Consider the following 24,953-nt stretch of genomic DNA (forward strand, 5'->3'; position numbering starts at 1 on the left):
ATTAAATCCGGGCTAATATAATACTGGTTTAGGAGCAGGTCGTTCTAGGTTGATATCATTTGGTATCATAGCCAAATTTTGTTTAGGTTTGATCTATCTTTATTTGCTTTATTTATTTTTGTGTTAATCTGCAATTTTAGCATTAGGTTAAGGTTGCATCCATCCCATACATGTTCTGCATTTAAAAAAAAAAAACAAAAAAAAAATTCATTCCTAGTTGAATTAGGTTTCCTAGTTTTACCGTATTTTTTTTTTTTTTTGTTTCCTAGTTTGTTGGTTGTCTTTCATCATTGTTTTTTTAATTTGGTTATTGTTGATTTTTTCTTTGCTGTTTTAGTCTTAAATATTTGCATTCATCTATTCAAAAAAAAAAAAAAAAAAAAAAGAGTTTGAGACAACATTTAAAAAAAAAAAAACTGCACATTTGTGATTATTTGGAGGTCATGGGTTTGGTGAGTTTTTGGATTTGGAATTGCAAATTTGTTGTTTATTCTTGCTACTGCAGTTGTGTTTAATATTCAGTGAGTGAAAAAGAAGGAAAAAAAAAAGAAGAAGGTTGAGTATAAAATATATATATATATATATATATATATATCGGTTTGCTGAAAATTGGTGGTTTGAATCGTGAAATAGCTAATCAACTAGAATTGCAACAATATGTGGAATTGGAAGAGATGTTGCATGTGGCTATTAAATTAGAGTATCAATTCAAGAGGAGGGATGTCAACTCATGGTTTGGAGGTGTTTCCAACAGCGGAAGATCAATTCCAAGTGGCTGGAGAAGCAATCCTACCTATGAAATCAAGCCAAAGCCTAAGGTGAGGGAAGATAGCTCCAATCGGCCAACTAAGGAGCATAAAACTTAATCTATCCAAGTCCATAAAAATGAGGTAAAATCTGATCGTAAACCTTCAAGATCAAGAGAAATAATTTGTCTTAAGTGCCAGGGATGAGGACATATCGCAAGCCAATGCCTGAATAGAAGGATCATGGTGTTGAAAGGCAATGGTGAGCTAGAATCGGAAAGCGAGAAAAGTGAGGATGAAGCCGAGCAAGAGGAGGAGTACTTAGTGGATGAGGCCGAAACTTTGAATGTGACCAATGCCGAATTAAACTTGGTTTCTAGGAGAGTACTTGCTATATACAAGGATGAGGATCAAGTCCAAAGAGAAAACATCTTCCACACCCAATGTGAAATCCAAGGTAAAATTTTTAGTATGATTATTAATAGTGGAAGTTGTACAAATGTAATTAGTAATTTTGTAGTTGATAAATTAGGTTTAACAACTATTAAACATCCAGAACCTTATAGATTACAATGGCTTAATGATAGTGGTGATATAAAAGTGAATAAACAAGCCAAGGTAGAATTTAACATAGATAAATATGTAGATGTTGCTTTGTGTGATGTTGTGCCTATGCATGTCGGACATATTCTATTAGGTAGACTATGGCAATTTGATAAAGATGCTACTCATTTTGGTTGAGAGAGTTGTATTGTTTTTAGATTCAAAGGCAAGAAGGTCAAGCTGGAGCCATTAACTCCAAAGGAAGTATATAGAGACCAATTACTTATCCAACGAAGGAGGGAGGCCGAAACACTCAAGGAGAAGGCTAGTATGGCATTAACGGCTTCACTATCCATCCAAGAAGGTAAGTCCAAGCTTGCTGTCCAAGGTAAGCATTTCAAAATAAAAATTGAGTGGAAAAACCTTGACAAGGCCGAAAGTGGGGTGAGAATAATGGAGAAACCCGAGAGAAATGATGAGAAAACCAAGAGAGAGAAAGGAAAAGAATGGAAAGAAAGAAAAAGTAAAAGATTTTATTTAAGTTTTAGGGATGTTAATAAGGCTCTCTTCGATAAGAAACCATTGCTTGTTATGAATTACAAAGATCCTAAATTAAAAATGCTTTTGTTGTATAAAACTTTATCTGCATTATTAAAAGCTTTACTTAGTGGAAATTTGAAAATTTGAGAGATATTATTTGCTAATATTAAAAAGTGTGATGAACTTGTATTTCTAGTATTTGTTGTGATAGTGTTTGACCCAAGAGATTTGGTTTGGCTGTACTCAAGAAAGAAGAGGTTCTCCGAACAAAAAAAGTCCAAGCCTATGCCGCATGTGGACGGATCTTTTCAAGTTTTTAAGCCGAATAACAAGAATGCCTACAAGCTTGATTTACTGGGTAAGTATAACATGAGTGCTGCATTTAATGTTGCTAATTTAACTCCTTTCTCTGCAGGTAATGATATTTATTTGAGGACAAATCCTTTTTAAAAGGAGGGGAATGATGTGATTCCGCCCGAGCCCGCTCAACCGATAATCTGCTAGGGTGCTGACCTAACACGGATGAAGACTAGGCCAATCACTAGAGCTCAAATTAAGAGATTTAAGGACAAACTAGGAGCATTTATACTAGGGTTAATCAATTCTCAACAGATCTTGTCCATACTTGAAGATACAAAGCCTATTCTAAGCACCCAAGTGGTGGAAGCCGATACAGACCCGGGTAGCAGTTTTGGTGCAAATATGGACAACAGGCAGCATGAAATGTTTCTAAATCTTTATGGATTCAATACATATGTCTAAGAGGATATGGAATCAATTCAAGGCAGCTTCAAAGGCATTCAAAAAGGGGTTGTACGGACAGCTTCAAATTTGGCCTGTTTTTACTGTATTTTGTGTTGGCTTTACTGTATTTTGCTGAGTTGGCTTTTTCTCTTTCTTACAAGCAAGGGAAACGTGTGGGACTATATATTCAGCTTATTTGGCATGCTAAAAAGCATATTGAAACTGATTTGGAGCTCAAATTGGTCAAAGATTGGTGAAAGTCAACTTAGTCAAAAAGCTAATATTTTAGTTTCCAAATTTGATTTTGACTTTTTGTTTTAGAAAATTAGTCTTTTATTTTTATTTTTATTTATTTATTTGCTGGAAAAATAAGTTTAGGAAAGTTATTATTTTAGTATTTCAATTGTAAATTAATTAATTCCTAATTCAAAATAAAAGAATTAGTTAATCCAAATTAGTTTAGGAAACTAGGAAAAATTAGGCATTTTCCTTTTCTCTACTTTCTTTTTCTCAACACTTTGAGTCCGGTTTTGAATTAATTTTTTTAGGGTTTTTGCTTTGTAATCTTAGCCTGTTTAAAGGCTTATTTTCAATGAAAAATCAAGCTTGAATTTTATACAGAAAATTATTTGTGAGATTGAATTCTCTTTGTTCTTTTAAACACCTAAAACACCATTAATGAATGAGTGTTTTAGTTTGACTTATCAATAGGCCTTCCATCACCTATTGTGGCATCTTAATTATATACCAAGGTTTCTAATCACAGGTTGGTTAGGGGTCAAGGTGACCATTAGAACTTGAACATAATTAGATCCGGGCTAATAAAATACGGATTTAGGAGCAGATCGTCCTAGGTTTGTATCAAATAAGATATCCATCACCTATTGTGGCATTTTCATTATACCAAAGTTTCTAATCACAGGTTAGTTAGGGGTTAATATGACCATTAGAACTTGAACATAATTAGATCTGGGCGAATATAATATGGATTTAGACACAGGTCGTCCTAGGTTCGTATCAGTAGTTTTGATTTTGACACGCCAAAAGTCCACGAACTTGTATTAACGAGCTCTATGCAATAGTACATAAGTTAAAAGCAAATTTTGAATCTAAAAAAAGTCGACTCTTTGCCTTACCCTACGCATCTATCTTGGTCAATCCGCTTAAAAAATAAATTTTAGGTGTTTTCTCTCAATGAATTATTACATAAGACTAATTACATAAGGTTTTCCTGCTTTTAATTATGATATGAAAGATATGGCGGAAGCACATGCAATCTTTGGGACTAAAATTACCCATTAAACAAACGGCCTTATTTTATTACAATAACATTATGCAAAAAAGGTTTTGAATTAAAATGTAGGCAAGGCCGGTCTTGAAATTTGAAATGCTCTATTCCAAATTCAAAAGAGTGCCCTTTTTTTCATATATATATAAGCCTTTTCAACTGATTTATATGCATAAATGTAGAACAAACAATAATAATAAAACTATTATAATATATAATCATTGATTATAAAATTATTACATAACAAAAATATAACATTTCAATTTGTTGGTTCTTTTTTTATTTTTTATTTTTTTTCTTTTCATATATGATGAAAGAAGAAGGTACAAGTGAAGTGCTTAATTTTATAGGATGCATTTTAAATTGTTATGGAAAAAAGGAAAATGAAAAGAAATAACAAGAAAAGAAATCGAAATAAAACACATACACAAGTAAATAAAGGGTATCAAAAAAATAAAACCTTATTTCTAGTAAAATAAGGACAAAGAAACACATTAGCAAAAGCTTTATAACCATGTTTTTTTATGGAAAAGCACAGAAGCACATAAACAAAATTGTAATCACATACCTATGAAGAAGATGAAGATTTCTCGTTTTGTATTTCTTTTAATAAGAGGAAATTTCCCAAAGTGCGATCAATCTTGGTTTGATGCCAGTTAATTTTGGATAAACTATTTTTGTCCTTTTGTCAACCAATAACTTTCCATAAAATAAGATATAAATATATTTTTATTAATTAGCCTTGCATATAGTGATATTTACTATGCATTATTAGAGAGGTTGCCTTAATTATATTCGGTAACATTCTATCGTGATGTGGATTTCAAGAATAATAAAAAATAATTTTGTTAATTAATATGCTATATTTTTTTCCCAAAAAATTTATATTCATCTAATACTTATATATTTTTTGAATCCTTTTATCTCCAAATTCCAAGACCTATTAGTTTTGGCAAAAATAAATTCCTTTTAGAAAACTTATTAAATAAAAAAAAATTAAATATACATAACCTATTATATACCAATGACTACAGTGCCCCTATGATTATAAGTCCGTTGCACTCACACATATTGCACACCCTTAAGGCCAGACCTAAGTGTATTATATTATGAGTGTACATTGATTTCTACTCGTCTTACCAGAAAATTGAACATAGTGTTGAGCAACCAAAATATGTCCAAATCACGGATGCCCAAATCATTTGCGGCCTCATATTTGTACTTGATGAAAATATACGGCTTGACATTTTTTATGTGATAGGCAATTTGAGTAGATCTACTCATAGTCCTAATTACCATTATTGGATTGCCTAGGAGAGAGTTGCGAAATATTTTAATGGTATCATTAATTTTGGACTACATTTTGGTAGATCTCCACTTGTGCTACAGGATTATAATGATGCAAACTTGATCTCAAATTCTTATGAAATTAAATCCGCTAATAGATATGTGGTTTACTCTTGTGGAGGTGTTATTTTGAAAGTCATCCAAGCAAATTTGTTTAGTTTATCCTATCACAAAGTTTGTCTTCCTCTCTAAATAAGGCATATTATAAGGTTGAATGGTTGAAAAACCTTTTAGTAGCTATTCCCATTAGTTCTTACCTCCTATTATATTTTATACATACTTATTATGAATTGTGAGGCCACTATTTTGAAAATAAATGGTAAAGTATAGAATGGAAAAAGCAAGCACATTTGTCTAAGAGATAGTATTGGAGAAGTAGAGAACAAGTAGTTCAGATGTCAAAGTTGGTGAAACCGATGCCTAGAACATAAGGATGAAAGGTAACTTCATGACTTATATTATGGGTGACCCTAGAAGTAAGTTTAAAAACGTAAAGACTTGGCATTTGTTATTTTGGGAGCACTGTTGTAATTTGTTAAAATCATGAAGTCCCACCTAAGACTAGATAGTGATAATGTGTCAGCACCCTCCTAGAGTTACGTATCGAAATCCTACAATAGCTCCGATAAGAGAAAACCCATCAAAAATTTTATAGAAATTCTGACTGCACATCCCCTATAAACTTGACTCTTCCAAATATACCCTATATAGAAAACTCACTCCAGAAGTATACATCCATCTTATTTCTCCGCACCTTCTACAAGTTTCCATAAATCTATAGAACTTCGATAAAAATAGCATAGGAATACAAATATAAATAATAATAAACCGTAAATACTTTTTTTATGTGTCGGATATTTAGGAGAGCCCAGATTACAAGGGTGATGCCACCGAATTTTCTGTTGAATGTTTCGATGGGGTTTCCCTTATCGGGGTCATCCTAAGGTTTTAATAGGTAACTCTGGGAGGCTCTTGATAATTTAGTATCAGATCTAATACCTGGGTCGAAAATGTGCCAACGAGGACGCTGGTCTCCAAATGGATGAATCATGATGACCAATGTGGATGGGTGCAAGGCACCAGCAGGGCACTTGGTGTCTAATCCCACACCATCCAAGTGTAGATAAAGAAATAATTCAAGTATAATAATAGTTAATCTTATAACATCAAAGCCTTTTCAGAACGATTGGCTTCAGAGTTCGAAAAAACTTCAAAACTAAGCATACTCAGGCTAGAGTAGTCCAAGGATGGGTAACTTTCTACGAAGGTCTAAACAAAAATCAATACTGAGTACTGTGGTTAAATTTGGATCAATATCAGCAAATAGTGATAAGCCTGCCAGTGGAGACCAAGTGGTACAAATGGTATCAGAAATTGTACCCTGCCAAAAGTGTACGAGCGAACATGCTAGGCCTTAAAGGGTGGATTGTGAAGACCAATTTGGGTGGGTGCGGGACACTGACAGACTACTTAGTATCTAAACTCACATCACCCAGATTTATATTAAAAGATAATTCAAATGTAAAAATAGTCACTCTTATAATGCCAAGACTTTTTTAGAGTGGTTGGCTTCAGCTTCGGAAGAACTTCGAACTTAAGCACTCTCAAGCAAGAATAATCCTAAGATAGGTGACTTTTTGGGAAACTCTAAATAAAAACCCACATACTAAATCCTAAAATGTGTGACCTTTTAGAAAACTCTAAATAAAAAAACCACATACTAAGCCCAATTGTTAAAGTTGAAATAATATCGGCAAAAAGTGATGACAGAAAGTAATAGATCCGTTAGTTATGGTAGGATGTTACAAATTATGGTAGGGTGTTACAAATGATCTAATTTAGTAAAAGATGAATTATGTTATACTCATAATTAATTTCATTGTCTGATTATTTATGGTGCTGTGCTAAACTACAATGTGCACTTAATAAAAATTTACTTATATGGTTAATTACATTTTAATATCCTTAACTTGTAAAGTTTGATGATTTAGATTTTCAACTTTTAAAAATAGTAATTTAGATGCTTAAATTTTCAATTTATTGCTAACTAGCCTAATCCCCAATGCGGCTAAACAAATTGGCAGCGATATTGTTAAAACCAATTTATTGCAAATTGATTTAATCTCCAATTTAACTAAACAAATTGATAATAGTACTTTTCAAAAAGTTGTAATAGAATCTACGAAGAAGATATCAATTAGGTGTTGATCAATGTGAATAAAGTAGTTGTATGAACGAAATTTTTGCCAGTTTACTTGATAAAATTAGGAATTTGACTAATCTTCAATAAATTTAAAAAGATCTATAATGGAAACTTTAAAAATCAAAAATATCAATTGCATTTAACCCTTGCAAATTATATGACAGCGTGTGCGAAATTGTTTGGAGCCTCGATTTGGGTTAATGGGGTTTGGTACATTGGATTATTGGGTTTTGGATCGTATGAATATCTTATAATATCCTCATAAAAAAAAGAAAACAACTTAAACAAGTAATATGACTTAATGAATGCAATGGGTTGGGTTGTCATTTTCCACCGTACACTTTTATTTTTTGAACTCATCTATCCAGGCAATCTAACGGCTGGAATTATCATTTTTTACTTATATGAGAAATTGCTTAGCGGTAGAGTACCTATATATTTATGTTAGCCATTGCCGTGTTTGACTTTGTGTACCAAGCAATATATTTAATAACGGATAAGGGCTATGACTTATCCTAGTTGCATAATTTTTTACTTGTACATGCATTTTTTTTTTTTTTTAAATTAAGAAAGAAAGATATGTCTACTAATACTAAAAGTTTGAGTTATTATAATGTGAGTTTATTATGTATCTAAAATTTTGTCAATATTCCTTTCTTTTGTAAACCATTATGATACTTATAACTGGTACTCCTTTAAATTGGTGGTAATTTGATAACAGTGTAACTTGAATATAAATGTACAGGATTTTGAGCTTTCATATTATCAAATTCTCTGCCATGTGGCATGGCAACATGAGAACTTCATAAGCAATCACGAGGTTTTTGTTGAAAGAGGACGCAAGAAGGCATGTTTGATGCATGTTCACATGCACGAAAGAACCAAAATGAAATCTATTAATAAATACTTTCTACCATATCCAATTTAAAAAGATACCTTTAAATTGTCTAGGCTATAATATATATATATATATATATAGATTTATATCAATACGGCACCATACTTTTAACATTAAATTTTCTTTCATAAATTTTTAAATTATATAAAAATTATCATTTAAAATTTAAAAAATTATCAAATATGAATTTATTGACTTATTAAAAATTCTATTTAGGTAAAATAAATTCTAATATAACTTAATAATTGATAAAATTAATTTAAAATCTTAAATTTTAATAAATACAAATATTAAAAAAATATATTGATGTTAATTCTTTTAAAAAAAAAGTAATTTGATTCTTTTTTAAAAAAATTATTTGAATCGGACCATATTATATATATATATAAATATATGTATGTATGTATGTATGTATGTATGTTTGGTATATGAGATTGAAGAAGGTTGAATGATATGTGCTCCTGTTATCAGCAATAAATCTACATATGTTGTAACTGCTTTGAAAAAAGTGATAAGTACACCTCATTGCAATTATATTAAATCAATCTATTACATGATAATGATTGTCAAATATCTCCGACTTAGTCAACTTTGACGGTTGTACATTATTATAATTTCATTCCCAACAAGGAAAAATGAAAAAAAATAAAAAAATAAAAAGAAAAGGGGCATTGATTTTGGTTATAAAAATATTATATTCCCCATCCTAGTTAAACTAATCAACACATATTTTCTCTTTTTTGTACATGTTTGTTTGGATGTACATATGCTGACAATAAGGATAACGTATTGCTAAATCATCAAAGTACAAGGAACCGTACAATTAACCTACCTGTAAGGAAGAAAGTAACGTGTAGGACAAAATTCGCTCTCCGCATTGCTGGTGGAGAAGAAATATATAAATAAAAATCATAGAGAAAGAACATCCGTAGAATTTCCACAAAGAGATGGACAAAGGAACAGGTTCCCTTGAAGAAACTCCAACATGGGCTGTCTCTATATTTTGTTTGTTTTTCTTTATCCTGGCTTTTGCCATCGATGCAGGTCTTCACAGCCTAACCAAGGTGTGTGTATATACGTCAATATGCGCGTGTTTACTTCCGTTGATTACTCTTGGTATAATTGCTTAAGTTGGTGTTTTCTTCTTTCAGTTTCTTAGCGGGGGGAAAAGAAAATCGCTCAATAAAGCTCTGGAAAAGTCTAAAACTGGTACATTGGAAACAAAACCCAATGAGGAAGCATTCTAGTTTATCTAATTTGTTAATAGTGATTTTGGTTTTTCTCTTGTCTCTCCCTCTCTCCTCTTTCAAGCATAGATGAATTTAAATCACCTATTCTATTTATGTCCAACTAGTGATATGATACATCATTTGAGAGAAAAAAAAAAATAACAAGTAGAAGTTTAAAGGAATTATTATCCATATGGTATAAATGTTTGTTAATAGATATTTAACTTAAAAATTCGCATTCATGTAAAAAATAAAAAACAAATAAAAAATATTAAAAATTAATTTTAAATGATTCCATCTAATATTAATAATATCTATCTTTTTTTGTTTTAAATGAATGTTACAATCTTAATAGAATAATTCTATTTATTATCGTTGATAAACAATTACTAATAAATTTTATAAATTTTATAACAATTTAAATTATTACTCGTAAAAATTTATTTTTAAAATGTTAATATAAAATTAATAAAATTAAATATTTTAATTAAATTTCCAATATAAATTGATAAATTAACATAAATAATAGTAAATACTAAATAGTAAATGTTTTTTTAATAATATTTGTTTTAATTTTTATAAGGATTATTATTATTATTATTTTGATAAACATTGTTTTTTAGTTTTCAATACACTTAAATGATGAAAAAGTTGTTTTCTTTTCTGACTAAATATAGAAATGATGAAGATGGGTTTGATATCATTGCTTCTAACAATATCAGAAGTACCAATATCAAACATCTGTGTCAGCCAAAGCGTTGCAAAATCGTTTCGTCCATGCAAAGATCCTGTGGACTACTCTGCAAAACCAGCTGTTTCATCATCGGCCACTCAACTTTCACGCTCCGAGTCTAATTCCTCCCTTTCTGTGGAATATCCTACTCAAAATTACTGTGAGTCAAAGGTATATAAAAGTTGGAATGCCAACTAGTTAGATTTTGAGTGGCCGACCAACTTTTGTTAAGAAATTATGAACCCAAAAGGTGGAGTTTGGTTTTGCATATTTAATTACTTTTTTTTTATTTAAATGTTACTTATATATAAATATCTATATGGTTGGTATCTCTGGCAATTATTAACCGTCTATATGGTTGGTATCTTTTGCAATTATTTACCGTCATTCTTTTTATATGCTATTATATTCAGGGGATGGTTTCTCTGATTTCGAAGGAAGGAGTGTTGCAGCTAAATATCTTCATCTCTGTGTTGGCTGTATTTCATGTTCTCTACTGCATCATTACAATGTTTCTAGGAATTGCCAAGGTAATAACCGAAACAAATTAATGTAATTGCATTATAATTCAGGTTGGAGGACAAAAAATTATAAAAAAAGGAAAAAAAACAAAAGAAAATCGTACGAAGTTGTAATCTGAAATTTTTGCGCACTGACCCTTCTATATATATATATATATGTGTGTGTGTGTGTGTGTGTGTGTGTGTATTTGAAGTCAGAAACTGTCCTTGTAGCTTGAATTATTGTAAAATAAAGGCGAAAAAGTTTTAAACTAAAACAGAAGTTTTATGAAAATATAAAAATAAAAAATAAAAAAAAGACAAAGGAATGTTAGAAAATGCATTTTTATAAGCATTTATTTTTCATAACATTTATTTTTTAACATGCTTAGCTATATATGATAGAAAGTAGGCTTCGATTTTTTTTATTTTATATATATATATATTTTTTAATTAATGCATTGAATGTATTTTTTTTTTTTATCCAAAAACATTTATTAAGAGAAGTATCAAGATTTAGTGCTGTTTTAGAAGCACGTTTAGTGTCTATTTTACCCAAAAAAGGAAAAAAGAAAGCACTTCTTAATTTTTTTAAAAAATGATTATAGTTTTATTATTATTATTATTTCCTTTCTTTTGAAAGTGCTTATTGAGCCTTCAAAAGCATTAACAAATACTTTATAAACTAATACAACCTTCTAGAATTGATATGACTCGTATTTAAAGCCTATGAATTTCCAATTCAATATATATTCTAAATATAATAATAATAATAATAAAATACCGTAGAAGATTTTTCTTTTTCTTTTTTTTTTCCTTTTTTTTTTTTTTGGTGGGATATTCACCATAGTAGAACCTAGGAAGTAATTTAATTTTACTGCCACCAAATTAATGTTGAAGCCCCTCGTGAAAAACAACAATGATGTCCAAGCCCAAAACAGGTCATGGCCCAGCCCATTCATCCATCAATTTTTTATTCGAAATATTCCATCAACGCCTTTTTAGATTGGTATTTAATCTTTTAAATTTTAAAAATTAAATTATATATTTATAGAAGATATCAATAAAATTATTTTGAAGTTGTGTATGAAATAACTAAAAAGACAAAGGCTATTTAAAATTTAAAGAAAAATAAGTAATACTTTTTAAATTTAAATTAATGTAAGCAAATTGAAATTAATGTAAGTGCAGAGACTTTTAGATGAATTATTCCTTTTTAATTTTTTAAGATTTGGAAGGAAAATTTTAATTCTTCCTCTTCCACTACTTCTTAAATAATTATTTTCTTCCTTCAATTAAGAAGGCCTGACACTACTTGTTTTGTCGGCATGTGGCGTGAAGCATGCTGACAAAATGAAGCTTATCATTGACTAATGATTTTGAATTAAAATTTAACCATAAACAGACAAGGAGATGGAAAAGTTGGGAGGAAGAGACGCAGACCCTGGAATATCAAATTGCTAATGGTAAGTTAAATATATTCCATAAAATTGCAATTTTTGTCTTTTTCTTTTTCCAATTCCTCTCTAGTTTTTATGTTCTTTTATAATAGAAAATTATGTATGACTACTAATTATATGTGCACAAAGTTGACTTCTTACAAGTTCCCAACCAAATAAGTTGACTTCTTACAAGTTCCCAACCAAATACTAAGTATCGTTTTTCTCTTCAAATAAGTTTTCAATTTTCAATCAACAATAAGGTTTTTGCCCCAAAAAAAAAATTATTAATTAAAATGGTATCTATAACATTTGTCATACATAATTTGAAAGATAAATTTAAAAAAGAATAAAATTTTACATATGTATATATAGAAATAGAATTAAATCATATGTCTTTAACACTTCCTATGTCAGCACGGTTTCCATTATAAAATGTAAACATGTTCACAACATATTAAAATTGTGTTTACATAAGTGCTTATTATGTGTATATTGTGGTCAAAATATTTTTGCATTACAGATCCGAGGAGGTTCCAATATAGCGAGCAAACTCTATTTGGGCAACGGCATTTGAAGTTCTGGAGCAATCACACATTCTTGCTCTGGCCCGTAAGTATAATTAGAATTTGGAATGGTCATTCAGAATTAGGGGGGCTCTTATTATGTGGCAAAAACTATTTGCCATGTTGGCTCCCTATGCACATGTAGCCAAGCCATATGGAAAATTATTTGGTTGTTTTTTTAAGCAAAAAAAATATAAGGTAAAAATTGATGAAAGTTGTTCATAGCAGAGAGGTACATATCGAATGGCAGATTCAGTATAAGCCGCAGAGGCGCGGTGCCGCCCTCAAATTTTTTTTTTCCCCCTTTTGTAAAATATATAATCTGTATTTATTATTTTAAATCAACTTTTTTTGAAGATAATAGGTACTGCCCTATCAAAAAATATAGTTACCATTTTGTTTTCTTTTTTAGAAAAACGTAATATTTTCTTTATATTTATAAAGTATTTTTCAAAATTGTTAATTTTTTTTCCCAAAGCTATATTTTCTATCAGAAATAACTGATATCATTTTATATCATCAATAATTCTAAATTTTCCTATCTTTTATAGTAATTATTGGCGTCCATATGATTAAAACCTCTATATTATTAATTCAATTATCTTTTTTTTTCCCCTCTAACTTTGCTTACAAGTTAAAGGTTCTCATGCGAGCCAAAAAAAAAAAAAATTCATTTTAGCTTAACTTCAAATTATAGCAAACAAATCATAATTGAAAATTTAAAATTCATTTAGATGAAAATTTTTCATACATAATTATTAAGCTAATGGAACAATTTATATTGCCATTGCTTTCTAAAATATCTTTGATTATACAATTGTGCCTTCTAAATTAAATTTCTAGATCCGCCAGTTGCATGCAAATTTAGAGGCTAAATTCACGCTTGGCTGTATAGATGAAAATTTACTATTAAGTCTAGGAGGGCAGAATCAACTAACATATTGCCTCATCAATGATTTTAGGTTTGTTTGGTCCGACAATTCACTGGATCAGTCTCCAAAGTAGATTACCTCACTCTTCGAAACGGGTTCCTTATGGTAAGCAAAAGATCACTATATATATCTATAAAGAGACAGGTAGGAAACATTTAAATACATATATATATATATATATATATATATATTGAACCACGTTTGATGCAAGGCTTGACCCCAAAAGCATCTATCGGAACTACTCCCTTCCCACACACCCCACCTCCCCCACACCCCCCCCCCCCCCCCCCCCTCTCCTCTCTTTTTTTTCTTTTTTGTTGTTGTTTTGCATGTTGTTTATACTACTATTGTAAGCCAAATGAGAGAAACAAGTGATTTGGGTTCTAGATCTAAAAAACTGATTCTAGGGACAAAATTATGAGAAAAATGATTTTAAGGGCAACAACTTTTGTTAGGACAAGGATTTTTATTGGTCAAGGGATGTTTGGCCAAAATTTTAATTGATGGCCAAAGTTTAATTGTATGGTTGAAATTCATAAGTGGGGATATGAAAGAACAATTTTTGTTAGGATATGAGTTGTTAGACCCATATTTGGAAGAAGGCTGAACCTAAAATTAATATTTTTTGGCTCTTCAGATCAACCTTTTGAGGTCAGCATTTAGAGATTAACCTTTTGAGATCAATACTTTGAGAACACCATTTTAAGAAAAAGTGTTAGACCTAAATTTTGGGCCTTGAACCTATTTTTTCTCAAATTTAAGAACAACATTTTTAGCTTATAAGATGTTGAGCCTAAAAGCTTATTTTTCTTGAGTTGGGAACAATATTTTCGGATAAAATGTCGATCTTAGTTTTTAAAAATATTTTTATAGCAAAGATAGAGGATGAATATATCATAGATAAACTGTTAGGCCAAAGGAATTATTTCCTACAAGAGTCCCAATTAAAGTGAAAGTCTAATTATATTAGGTCTTTGACGGAGAAATATTATTGACTTAGGGTTTTTGGAGATAAGAATCCCAATTTTATTGGGATTATAGATGGAAGAGTTTTAGTTCTATTGGAACTAAAGATCATCAGAAGCTATATAAAGGAATCAGATTTTATATTTTAGCGCTCTTTCTCTATACACATACATACCTTGACAAACACACACTCTTTCAACATAACAGAAATCATCATTCAAGCACTCAAGTACCCACACTCGATGGGGTAATGCTAAAACTCAAATTTATAGCTATGATGGATATTGCATCTTCTAAGCATGTTGATAGTGGTGTTGATTAAACTTCTAAGACCACACATGGAGGTCATGATTCTTTTGTTGAACATGAAAGAGAAATTGAGAGGCCCCAATGACCTAATATGTTGATTTATGAGTTGTCCCATTAGCTATGAGACAAACCCTCAATTAATGATTGGTCAACTTAGAGGTAATCATGATTAGATGGTAGGTCAGATTTCTTAGATTATTTTGTCTGCTATGGTTGAGTCTTTGAATGGATTGACTCAAGTCTTTCAACAAGAGTTAGATAAGCTTCAAGTTTACTAAAGGCTGCTAGGTCAGTTGAATATTTGACCATTAAGCAACAAGAGGCTAGAGAAGTTTACACTATTTCACATTTTCAATGTCAATGACATCAAGTTGAACAACATTGCCAAAATTGGAGGATTGGACACAATGACCAAGAGGCACCAAAAGTTCCACCTAGGATTGGCCATAATGGCCAAGGCTTAGGTCACAATGCCATTTAGAATATAGTTCAAGATACAATCGTTTTAGCATTCAGATGGATACGCTGACCATCATATATGAAGCCATATATGGACGATCTAGATTGTTTGGAGTTTTCAAGAGGATATAATTGTCATGACTTCACCTTGTTCTCAAATGGGGAGAATCAATCTACTATTGAGCATATAGGCAAATTTACAAATCAATGTTGTGAGCTTAGGACTAATGATGCTTTCAGGCTCAAGCTTTTTCCAACCCTCTGACTAACTCAACTTTCTCTTAGTGTATTAATCTTTAACCTAGCTCATTGTAAAATTTGGAAAAGATAGAACAAAAGTTCTATGAGCAATTTTATAGGATTGAACCAGAGGTCTATATGGCTGATTTCTTTTGTTTATAGTAAAGGGAGGATAAATCAATTGAAAATTTTATGGTCAATTTATGAGAGCGAGGAATATATGTCATCTTTATATCCTTTAATATGAAATTGTAAAGATAGCTCAAGGTGGTCAAAACTAGAAAAATAAGAAAAAAATTGAAGGCATGAAGTTTAGGGATTTATTTGAGATGGTTTGTCGAACTATTAGATATGAGGAGATCCTAAGAAAGGAGTGTCAAAGGAAGAAATCATTGAAAAGTTCTTACAACAAGGATTCTATGTTGTACCTCATTTAGTTAACATGGAGGACCAAAATGAAGATGTAGTTGAAGTCAATGCAACCGAATTAGTGGCCATTAAGCAACTCGATTAAATATTCCTTTAGTGACTTATGATGTGCATAAGAAAAGGTTTAGGCTGGAGAGGAGTTATTCTTTTGACATCTCTTAGGTTAATCAAATCTTTGATCATCTATTGGTGGATAAAGGTGACTTATGATGTGCATAAGAAAAGGTTTGGGTTGGAGAGGAGTTATTCTTTTGACATATCTAAGGTTAATCAAATCTTTGATCATCTACTAGTAGATAAGGTGATTGAATTACCAAAGAACCATATTATATCTCTAGCTGAGGAGTTACGGAATAAACTATATTGTAAGTGGCATAATTAATAGACTCATTTAACTACTAATTATGAGATATTTTGCAATGCCATATAAGACTTGATTAAGAAAAAAACATTTGAGTTTTCTAAGAAAGGTAAGGAGATGATAGACGATGATCCATTCCTAATAGTTGGTGTGAATATGACCATGGTGGATATATCGAAATCTACCCAACCTTTGGTCAAGGTAGACTTAGGCCGAACATTAATTGGAAAAATGTTATAAATATAGGCCTAGGGAAATTAAATGAAGTTCATCGAAAAAGGTTAAGTCTCATTCTAAGCCTTTATGTGCAAGGTTCAAGCATGAGATCAATGTTGAGAAAAAAAAGTTCATCTTAAAGAGACAAAGAGGAAAAACTTAGTTATTTTGAAGTCTCCATTAGAAAATTATGGGCCACATAATCCAAGATCAGTATTTCAAAGGCTTTGTTGGTCCAAAAGTTGGAAATACATGGCCAATGAAGCAATATCAAAATAATAATGTCAATTCCAACATTTGAGTGATTGTTTCAGGAGATGGACAAATGAGGATAGTTTATCAAAATAATGAAAAACAAAGAAGTCCCAAGCCACTAGTAACTGAAGTGAGTGGATGTTATCAGATCAAGATAAGGCTTATCAGCCTCTTACATGAACACAAAAGAGAAGATTGCAAAGACAGATTGTTGAAACTAAGAGGTTGGCTGAGGAAAAGAAAGTAAGAGGAGGAAGGAAAGGAAATTTTAGCTTTCGTTCAAAATTAAATGAACAAAGATAATGAAATCCATGACAAACCAAAATTTGGAGCTATTGAGATAAAGAAACAAATAAAAGAATGATCAAGGATGAATCTTCCAATAAAAGGAAAGTGGAATGGTGTATTAAAGAAAAGAAAAGATAATTAAGAATAGTAAACCAAGTGGAAAAATGGTTCAAGTTGATAAACATATTGAAAGGGATGATAAGGATGAAGATAGTTTAATTGTCACCTCAACTGATAAAAAATTGACAATTAAATTTGGATATCTAGATCAAAATAATGTAATATAACACCATTTCTCCTATTCTTCTTTGAAGCATGTCTCAACCAACCAAATGTGATTGTGGGGAATGTAATTGAGATTGGGGGCTAGAATGTTGAGGTTATTGTTAAAGAAGAAATTGTATAGAGTTAAGAAGGGTGAGGACAATTAAAAAATATAATATTTGAAAAACCGATTGAGAAGATGGCTCAACATATTAAGCCATTTTATATCAATGCACACTTTTATGGTAAACTAGTGAGCAGAATGATGATCGATAATAGGACTATGGTGAACATCTTACCAACATCCATGCTTTCAAAGTTGAAAAAGGATTATCAAAACCTTATTCCTACTAAAGTGACTATGAGTAATTTTGTGGGTGGGATGACCAAGACTGCATGAGTTCTTCCTATTGAACTTACTATGGGTTGCAAGTACATTATGATTGCTTTCTTTGTGATTGACTTCAAATCTAATTACAATGCCTTGTTAGGTTAAGATTGGATTCATGGAAGTTTATGTGTGCCTTCTACTTTATAGCAAGCTTTGTGGTTTTGGAATGAAGAAGAAGTTGAGGTGATACAAGCTGATAATAAGCCTTTCTTAGTGATTGATATGCAAATGAGGCATGATATTATGAAAATGATACTGGCCTAATTTAGTTCTATAGAAATATTAAGTTCCATGTCCTATAAGGGTTGAAAGATACAAAAGACACTTCATATGTTTGTAGAAGAGACTTGTGAAAAGATGGCTCGTCCAACGGCTACACAAGTATATAAGCTAAGTATAAATGGCCCAAGACATTCAAATCTTATCAATAGTCATTTCTTGAAGAAGTTGAATCCTTCAAGTTGGGAATTTATTAGGCCGATGAATTAAAAGGAATATGATTAGTAAGTGAGGCTGAACCTCAATATGATTAAGCCTAATAATAGCATAAAAAAATAAAAATAAAGGAAAAAAAGACTTCTTTAAGCTTAGCTTTTAGGCCACTATTATATAATTATAAGGTGAGCGCTTTAAACAGTCGAATGGGAACTTTAATCAATCTTGAAGTGGCTATAGAAGATAAGTTAGATTTAAAAGCTAAAATTCAATTTTAAATTTCAACTTTAGTACTCAAGTTAAAGCTTTAAATTAGGGGGCAATGTTTATATCACTATTTTCACCCAAATGAAAGAAACAAGTAGTTTGGGTTTTAGGCTTAAAAAATGGATTCTAGGGACAATCATTATGGGAACAATGATTCTATGGACAACGACTTTTCTTGGGATAAGGATTTTTGTTGGGCCAAAGAATGTTTGGCTTAAACTTTTATATTGATTGCTAAAGTTTATTTGTATGGTCAAAATTCATGGATGGAGATATAGAAGAACAATTCTTGTTGGGATATGAGTTGTTTGACCCAATTAATATTTTTGGTCTTATGATGGTAGAAGGCTGAACCTAAATTTAATATTTTTGGCTCTTGAAATCAACAGATTAAGATCAACATTTTGAGATCAACACTTTGAGAACAACATTTTGAGGAGTGTTAAGCCTAAATGTTGGGCCTAGAACCTATTCTTCTCAAATGCGATAACAACATTTTTACCTTATAGGATGTTGAGTCTAAAAACTTATTTTTCTTGAGTTAGGAATAACTTTTTGGGACAAAATATTGATCCTAATTTTTAAAAATATTTTTTTGGCAGAGATGGAGGATGAATATATTAGAGATAAAGTGTTAGGCCAAAGGAATTATTTCTTACAAAAGTCCCAATTGAAATGAAAGTCTAATCAAATTGGGTCTTTAATGGAGAAATATTATTGGATTAGGATTTTTAGAGATAAAAATTCTAGTTTCATTGGGTTTACATGTGGAAAAGTTCTAGTTCCGTTAGCCGTTAGAATTAAAGATCATTAAAGACGTTATAAAGGAACCATATTTTAGATTTCAACTCTTTCTCTGCACACAGATACTCAGACAAACACACATTCTCTCAACAGAAATCATTATTCAAGGTTTTAGAATTTCTAGATTTTTCTAGATTTTTTTCAATTTATTCATCATTGTTTCATTTGAATTTTGCTTGTAAATTCGTTTTGATTGCTTGTCATAAGTTAGATTTATTTGCACAATATTATTTTTCTTTTGAATTTATTTGCACAATTTATTTTTCTTTTGAATTCACTACAATTCATCTTATGTAGTTAGGGACACTGATTGTTGACTAAATAATCAACACATGAATTAGATTTATTTGATTGAATAGGACTACTTTTGGACTCAATTGGTCTATTAAGTTTAGTCGAATACAGTCCATTTTAATTTAGTTCTGTATTTTGAAAGTAGACTTGAGAACAGTCGCATTAGCTAACTCTGAATATTTATGGCTTGGGGTTTTACAGGCCAATGTTGCAGAAGGCAGCAACTTCAACTTCCAGAAATTCCTTACCAGAGCTTATGACGATGATTTTGAGCAGGTGATGGGAATTAGGTAATTACCACTTCCTGAATTTTAATATAATTAATCAAACAAACTCATTAAGCAAGATGGATTAAAAGTAAATTTTCTCAGTTGCAATATAACGACTCTGTTGCTCATTACCTGCAGATTCTGGATCTGGATCTTCTCCGTTCTTTTCATATTCTTGAGCGCAGACGGTGAGATAGATATGGCATGCATCTATGTTTTTTAGTAACTAATTTGTAGGAAACTGAATTATTTTAGAAAGGTTAACACTTTTTCATTCTTGCTTTAAGCGCAGTGTTTTATAACTACTACTGGCTACCTTTCATTCCTCTAGTGGTATGACCATAACTCCTCCACATGTACAATTTCTTTTTTTTCTTTTTTTTTCTGTTTTTTTTTTCCTAGTCATGTTTACTTGAAGAACATAATTTAAGACCTTTGATTCGTCTAAGTGCCTTAATTTGTTTTGTATTGAAGATTGTTCTTGTTGTGGGCGCTAAGCTGGAAGTCATAATAAGCAAAATGTGTATAGAGAGTTTCAAGGACAATCCTGTTATCAGAGGAAGTTTTATAGTGAAGCCCAAAGATGATCTTTTCTGGTTTGGCCGGCCTAATTGGCTTCTTAATCTCCTCCAATTCGTCCTAATCCAGGTAGTTAAACTCATAAATTTGATTTTTTGGAAACTATATCTTAGTTTTTACTTAGAGATATGCTGATGTGGCTTCTTTAAGTACTTGACTACGTGTCACAAATAGCACTTGTTTGGTCAGCATATCTTCCAACGTAACGCAAGCTAGAAGATGGTTCCAGTATATCAGTTCCAGTTAATTCATCATGGATACTTTTGCATTTATCTAGATTTTCATGTTGTCAAAAATAAATCTAATAATTTGGGTATTTTGTTTGATTGCAGAACTCCTTTCAACTTGCATTCTTCACATGGACATGGGTAGGTATCTTAAGTTGGTAAGCTCAATAAATTTTTATAACATCTTATAAAAACTGATCCCCATTTGAAAACAGTTTGAGTATGGCCAAAGATCTTGCTTCCACCGTACAAAAGAGGACATTGCCATTACAATTACAATGGGAGTCGTTGTGCAGTTCCTCTGTGGTTATGTCACCTTACCGCTTTATGCACTTGTTACGCAGGTATTTAACCATATGTCCTCAATTGAAGAATTACAATTTCAAATGTAAGTAGTTAGGCTGAAGCTAGGCTTGGAATCAATAGTGCTGGCTTTCATTGGGTTGGTCTAAAGATTTAAATCAATCTAATTGGAGTCCTCAAGACCAATTCAACCCATAAAATTCTAACAAGTGGATTTATCCAAGTTCTTCGGATGCTTTTGAATCCATAAAATGCTTGTGCTGATGGGCAGATTTAGTGCGTAGGCAATTGGGGAAGTTGCTCGTACTAATTTTCATAATTTTCAAAATACCATTAAAAAAAATTAATGCTTCAAAAACACCGTATATTTTACCAATATATTTACCATATATATGTCAATATTTAATTAGATAATATTTTAATATAACTTTAAAATTTATAAGTAAATTCAAATTGATAAGTGAATCTTTGAAACATTAAATGTTATTAAATATAAACTAATTTAGCAAAGATTAAGAACGTAATTTGATTAAATTACTGTAATTTTTTCCTTCAGTTCTCGCCTACAATGAAGGAAAATAAAGGGTTGGATATTTTGTCCCCTCTTCTTTGTCTCCAACTCTATCCTACCACTAACCCCTCATTTAAAATTTTTTACTCTCTTTCTTAGTTAAGTCTTCTTCAGTTTCATTTTTGTTTCTATGTCTTTTCCCTCTATTTCTTTTGTTTTTCTTTTTGTTTATTTCTCCCGGTCTCAATCAACTACTCATGCTAAAGGGTGTATCGATGGAAATCTTATGTATGTTTAAGACTGAGAAACCTCCACACTAATAGACACATAGACGACACTAGAAATGGCAAAAAAAATTGGATCCCAAATAAGAGTTTCATTGGACAATTGAAAAGGAATTAAATACTGGGTTCTTGAAGGAATGAAAAGTTTGATAAGCCAAACGAGAAAAGATAGGCAAAATAGAATGAGAAGAAAGCAAACAAATGGAAGATGGAAATTGAACAGCTAAAAGGTTCCACTACAATACAAGTGCACTAACTAAATTTATTTTTCTTTTCTTATTTAACCCAAAAAAAAAAAAATTTAAGAAACACCAGATTTTAATTTTTCTTGTTTTCTTACTGTGTTTCTCTCTCTCTCTCTCTCTCTCTCTCTCTTTTCTCTTTTTTTCTCTCCTTTTATTTATTTTTTATTTTTTTATTTTTTGGTGGATATCTCTTGAAGAACTAATGCTAGGGCACCAAATAACAAAAATGTTTACACACGATATGGAGGAAGGAGAAGTAGAAGTAGAGAAGTAGAAACCGCAACAAGTAACACAACAGCATTTCTTTTTTTTTTTTTTTTTTTTTTAGTAGAAATTACAGTTTAACTTAACTACATAGAAAAATAAAATTTTATATGAGGTGTTATCAATTAAGTACTGGGGTAGAGTTGGGGACATGGAAGAAGGAATAGAACACCTAAGTTCGAAAATAAATACAATAATATTATAGGTATTAAAATATTCATATATTGTTGGTTGTAATATTCATAAAACTTAAATATGGATAAATAAATTTAAAAAAAAATTAATTAAATATTATCACGTTACTTATTATATTATTACTTATTATATTATTTGGTCAATAAGCTTAGTAAATATTTATGTAACTCTAAATTATTGAAATAAATATAATTAGCATTTGTTAAGTAATTATCTTTTCTTTCCAGTATCTACTAAGCAATTATCTTCTCTTAACCAAAGTCTTTCTCACCTTTTTAAAAAAAAAAAAAAAAAAAAAAAAAAAAACCATTTTCTTCCATTCCGTTATGTAAAAAATAAACTCTTCTTCTACAATATTTTTTTTTTGGCTTTTTTTGCAATATCCTTTAGTAATCTTCCAAAAATGAAGATAGATTATTCTTTGTCAAAAACCATAACAAAGAATTTACACCCATTTGTTATTTAAAAAAAAAAAAGTATCCTCCATTAAATTTTTGAAGTTATTTAGTTTAGCTAATTGTATCCCTTTTTTAATCTTAAATAATTTTTTATTTCATACTTAAATTGCATTATAACTCTTCCTATAAAAAAAAATTGTTATTATAATTTTGATTATATACGTGTATTTTGAAAATCAAAATGTTAGATATTGATAATAAAATACATATTGAACAAAAATAGATGCACTTCCTTTTTTCCTATTATTTCTTTGTTTAAACACCTTTTTCGAAAGAAGTTATTTGATTTTGTTAACTAAATTCATAAAAAATATTTTTCAGATCATTAAAACTTTGCATTATAAATTTACTTTTGCTGTCGTTATATTTCTTGGTAATTACTTTTTATTAATTGTATAGAAAAAATTGTTTATCTTTACATTTGGCTTCACTCTCTAGAATTTCTAGCTTTGCCCCTACTTATGCTAAGTATGAACCCTGTAGACCCGTTGATAAAATGAGCATCCGAGGAAGGCTATCAAATGCTTAAATGGTAAAAAGGGCATAAATGGTAAAAAGAAAAAAAAAAGTATAAAAGGTTGGAAGCAAAAAAAAAAAAAAAAAAGTAGGTATTAAATGGTTTTTACTTTTTAGCATAAAATAAAAAAACAAAGATATAATTGGTTTTTCAGACCCGGAGGAAAAAGAAAAACAAAAAGAAAAAAAAAAGAAAAAAGAAAAAGAAATGGCAAAAAAGTCAATTAAAGCTTTTGATAGCAATGCTTGTAAGTGGTAGAGATCATTCTCGTGAGCCCACCCCTTTAATTTCAAATAGACCCTTTCCGCTATGGAAATATATATATATATATATATATATATTTTTTTTTTTTGGAAATACGCTATGAAAATGTTAATTATATACTTCTTTTTGTAGAGTTGTGAGTGATGAAAAGATATCCTAGCATCCATGTCTATGTCTACAAGTTGTTCGAGACACCAAAATAAAAGAAGGTTTAGATAGTTCATAAAATTAAGTAATGTGACACCAAAAAAAAAAAAAAAAAAAAAAGAAGGATAAAATAGAATAAAAAACCAAGAACAAAAAACAAATAGGAGAGATTATAATATTTTTGAAACTAGACCAGTCCAGTGAATTTAAATGAGATTCTAAAGGAGCTAAATGACATCAACCCTCACTGTATCCTCAAACATTGATATGTAAAATAACCAGTAAACAACCATTACTTAGGTCGATATATAAGTTGAAAAATTAAATTATTGATCATATACATAATTCCAAATCAACCACTCTCAAATGTTTCTTTTTGAAATGATGAGGTCGGTCATGTTTTATCACAGATGGGTTCTGGCATGAAGCAAGCAGTATTTACAGAGACTGTAGTTAAAGGCCTAAACAACTGGCACAGGAATGCTAGACGAAGTCTATCAAGGAATAGATCTACTTCAACACGGCGCTCTTCTAATTCATCACTGTCTGACATCAGAGACTTTGCAATTGATTCAGACCAACAAACTAAAAACATTGTAGAGTACGAACACCTTCCTAAAACTCCAACAATTACTCGCACCAGTGATGACAGTACTAGTACCACTAGCCCTGAAATAGTAGAAGATCAGGAAGTCCCAAAAAATCCCATTAAAGATCAAAACCACCCAGATAGAGTCAGTTTATCAAATAATCAAGAAGTGAAAATGGTGGAAGGGAATCGCAAGATCGGAACTGTTGCCTATGATGGTGAGATCTCTTTCGGTAGCAGCTGGAAAAAGTTGGGAAATGGTAAGGAAATTGGAGAAGTTAATTCAATTATTGAAGAAGATGCATCGACTATATTGACCAACGTTGATTTGTAAGATATATATGTATATCTTGTAATTTCCTTCTCTCTTATAATGATAAATATGACTTTATTAATCAAATCAAACTGAAGGATA

At 30.6% G+C, this 24,953-nt stretch overlaps 1 protein-coding gene across 1 annotated transcript; it reads left to right on the top strand.

The window, feature by feature from the left end:
* The first annotated feature begins 9,256 nt into the window (after positions 1 to 9,256).
* Positions 9,257 to 24,953, top strand: LOC107434280 (MLO-like protein 12). The gene is made up of 14 exons (XM_025067417.3): positions 9,257 to 9,373; positions 9,461 to 9,518; positions 10,216 to 10,442; positions 10,685 to 10,801; positions 12,177 to 12,237; positions 12,734 to 12,822; positions 13,739 to 13,813; positions 19,888 to 19,976; positions 20,094 to 20,143; positions 20,248 to 20,288; positions 20,430 to 20,603; positions 20,867 to 20,902; positions 20,977 to 21,105; positions 24,360 to 24,953. The coding sequence occupies exons 1-14, from the start codon at positions 9,257 to 9,259 to the stop codon at positions 24,870 to 24,872; spliced, it is 1,776 nt and encodes a 591-aa protein (XP_024923185.3). The 3' UTR covers positions 24,873 to 24,953.

This window comes from Ziziphus jujuba, chromosome 4 (assembly GCF_031755915.1).
Source record: "Ziziphus jujuba cultivar Dongzao chromosome 4, ASM3175591v1".
Taxonomy (NCBI): Eukaryota; Viridiplantae; Streptophyta; class Magnoliopsida; order Rosales; family Rhamnaceae; genus Ziziphus; species Ziziphus jujuba.

Coding starts and splice junctions, on each gene's coding strand:
- LOC107434280 (XM_025067417.3), top strand. CDS start 9,257: ATGGACAAAGGAACAGGTTCCCTTGAAGAAACTCCAACATGGGCTGTC. Junction 12,238..12,733: donor GGAATATCAAATTGCTAATG/GTAAGTTAAATA, acceptor TTTGCATTACAG/ATCCGAGGAGGTTCCAATAT. Junction 12,823..13,738: donor ACACATTCTTGCTCTGGCCC/GTAAGTATAATT, acceptor CAATGATTTTAG/GTTTGTTTGGTCCGACAATT.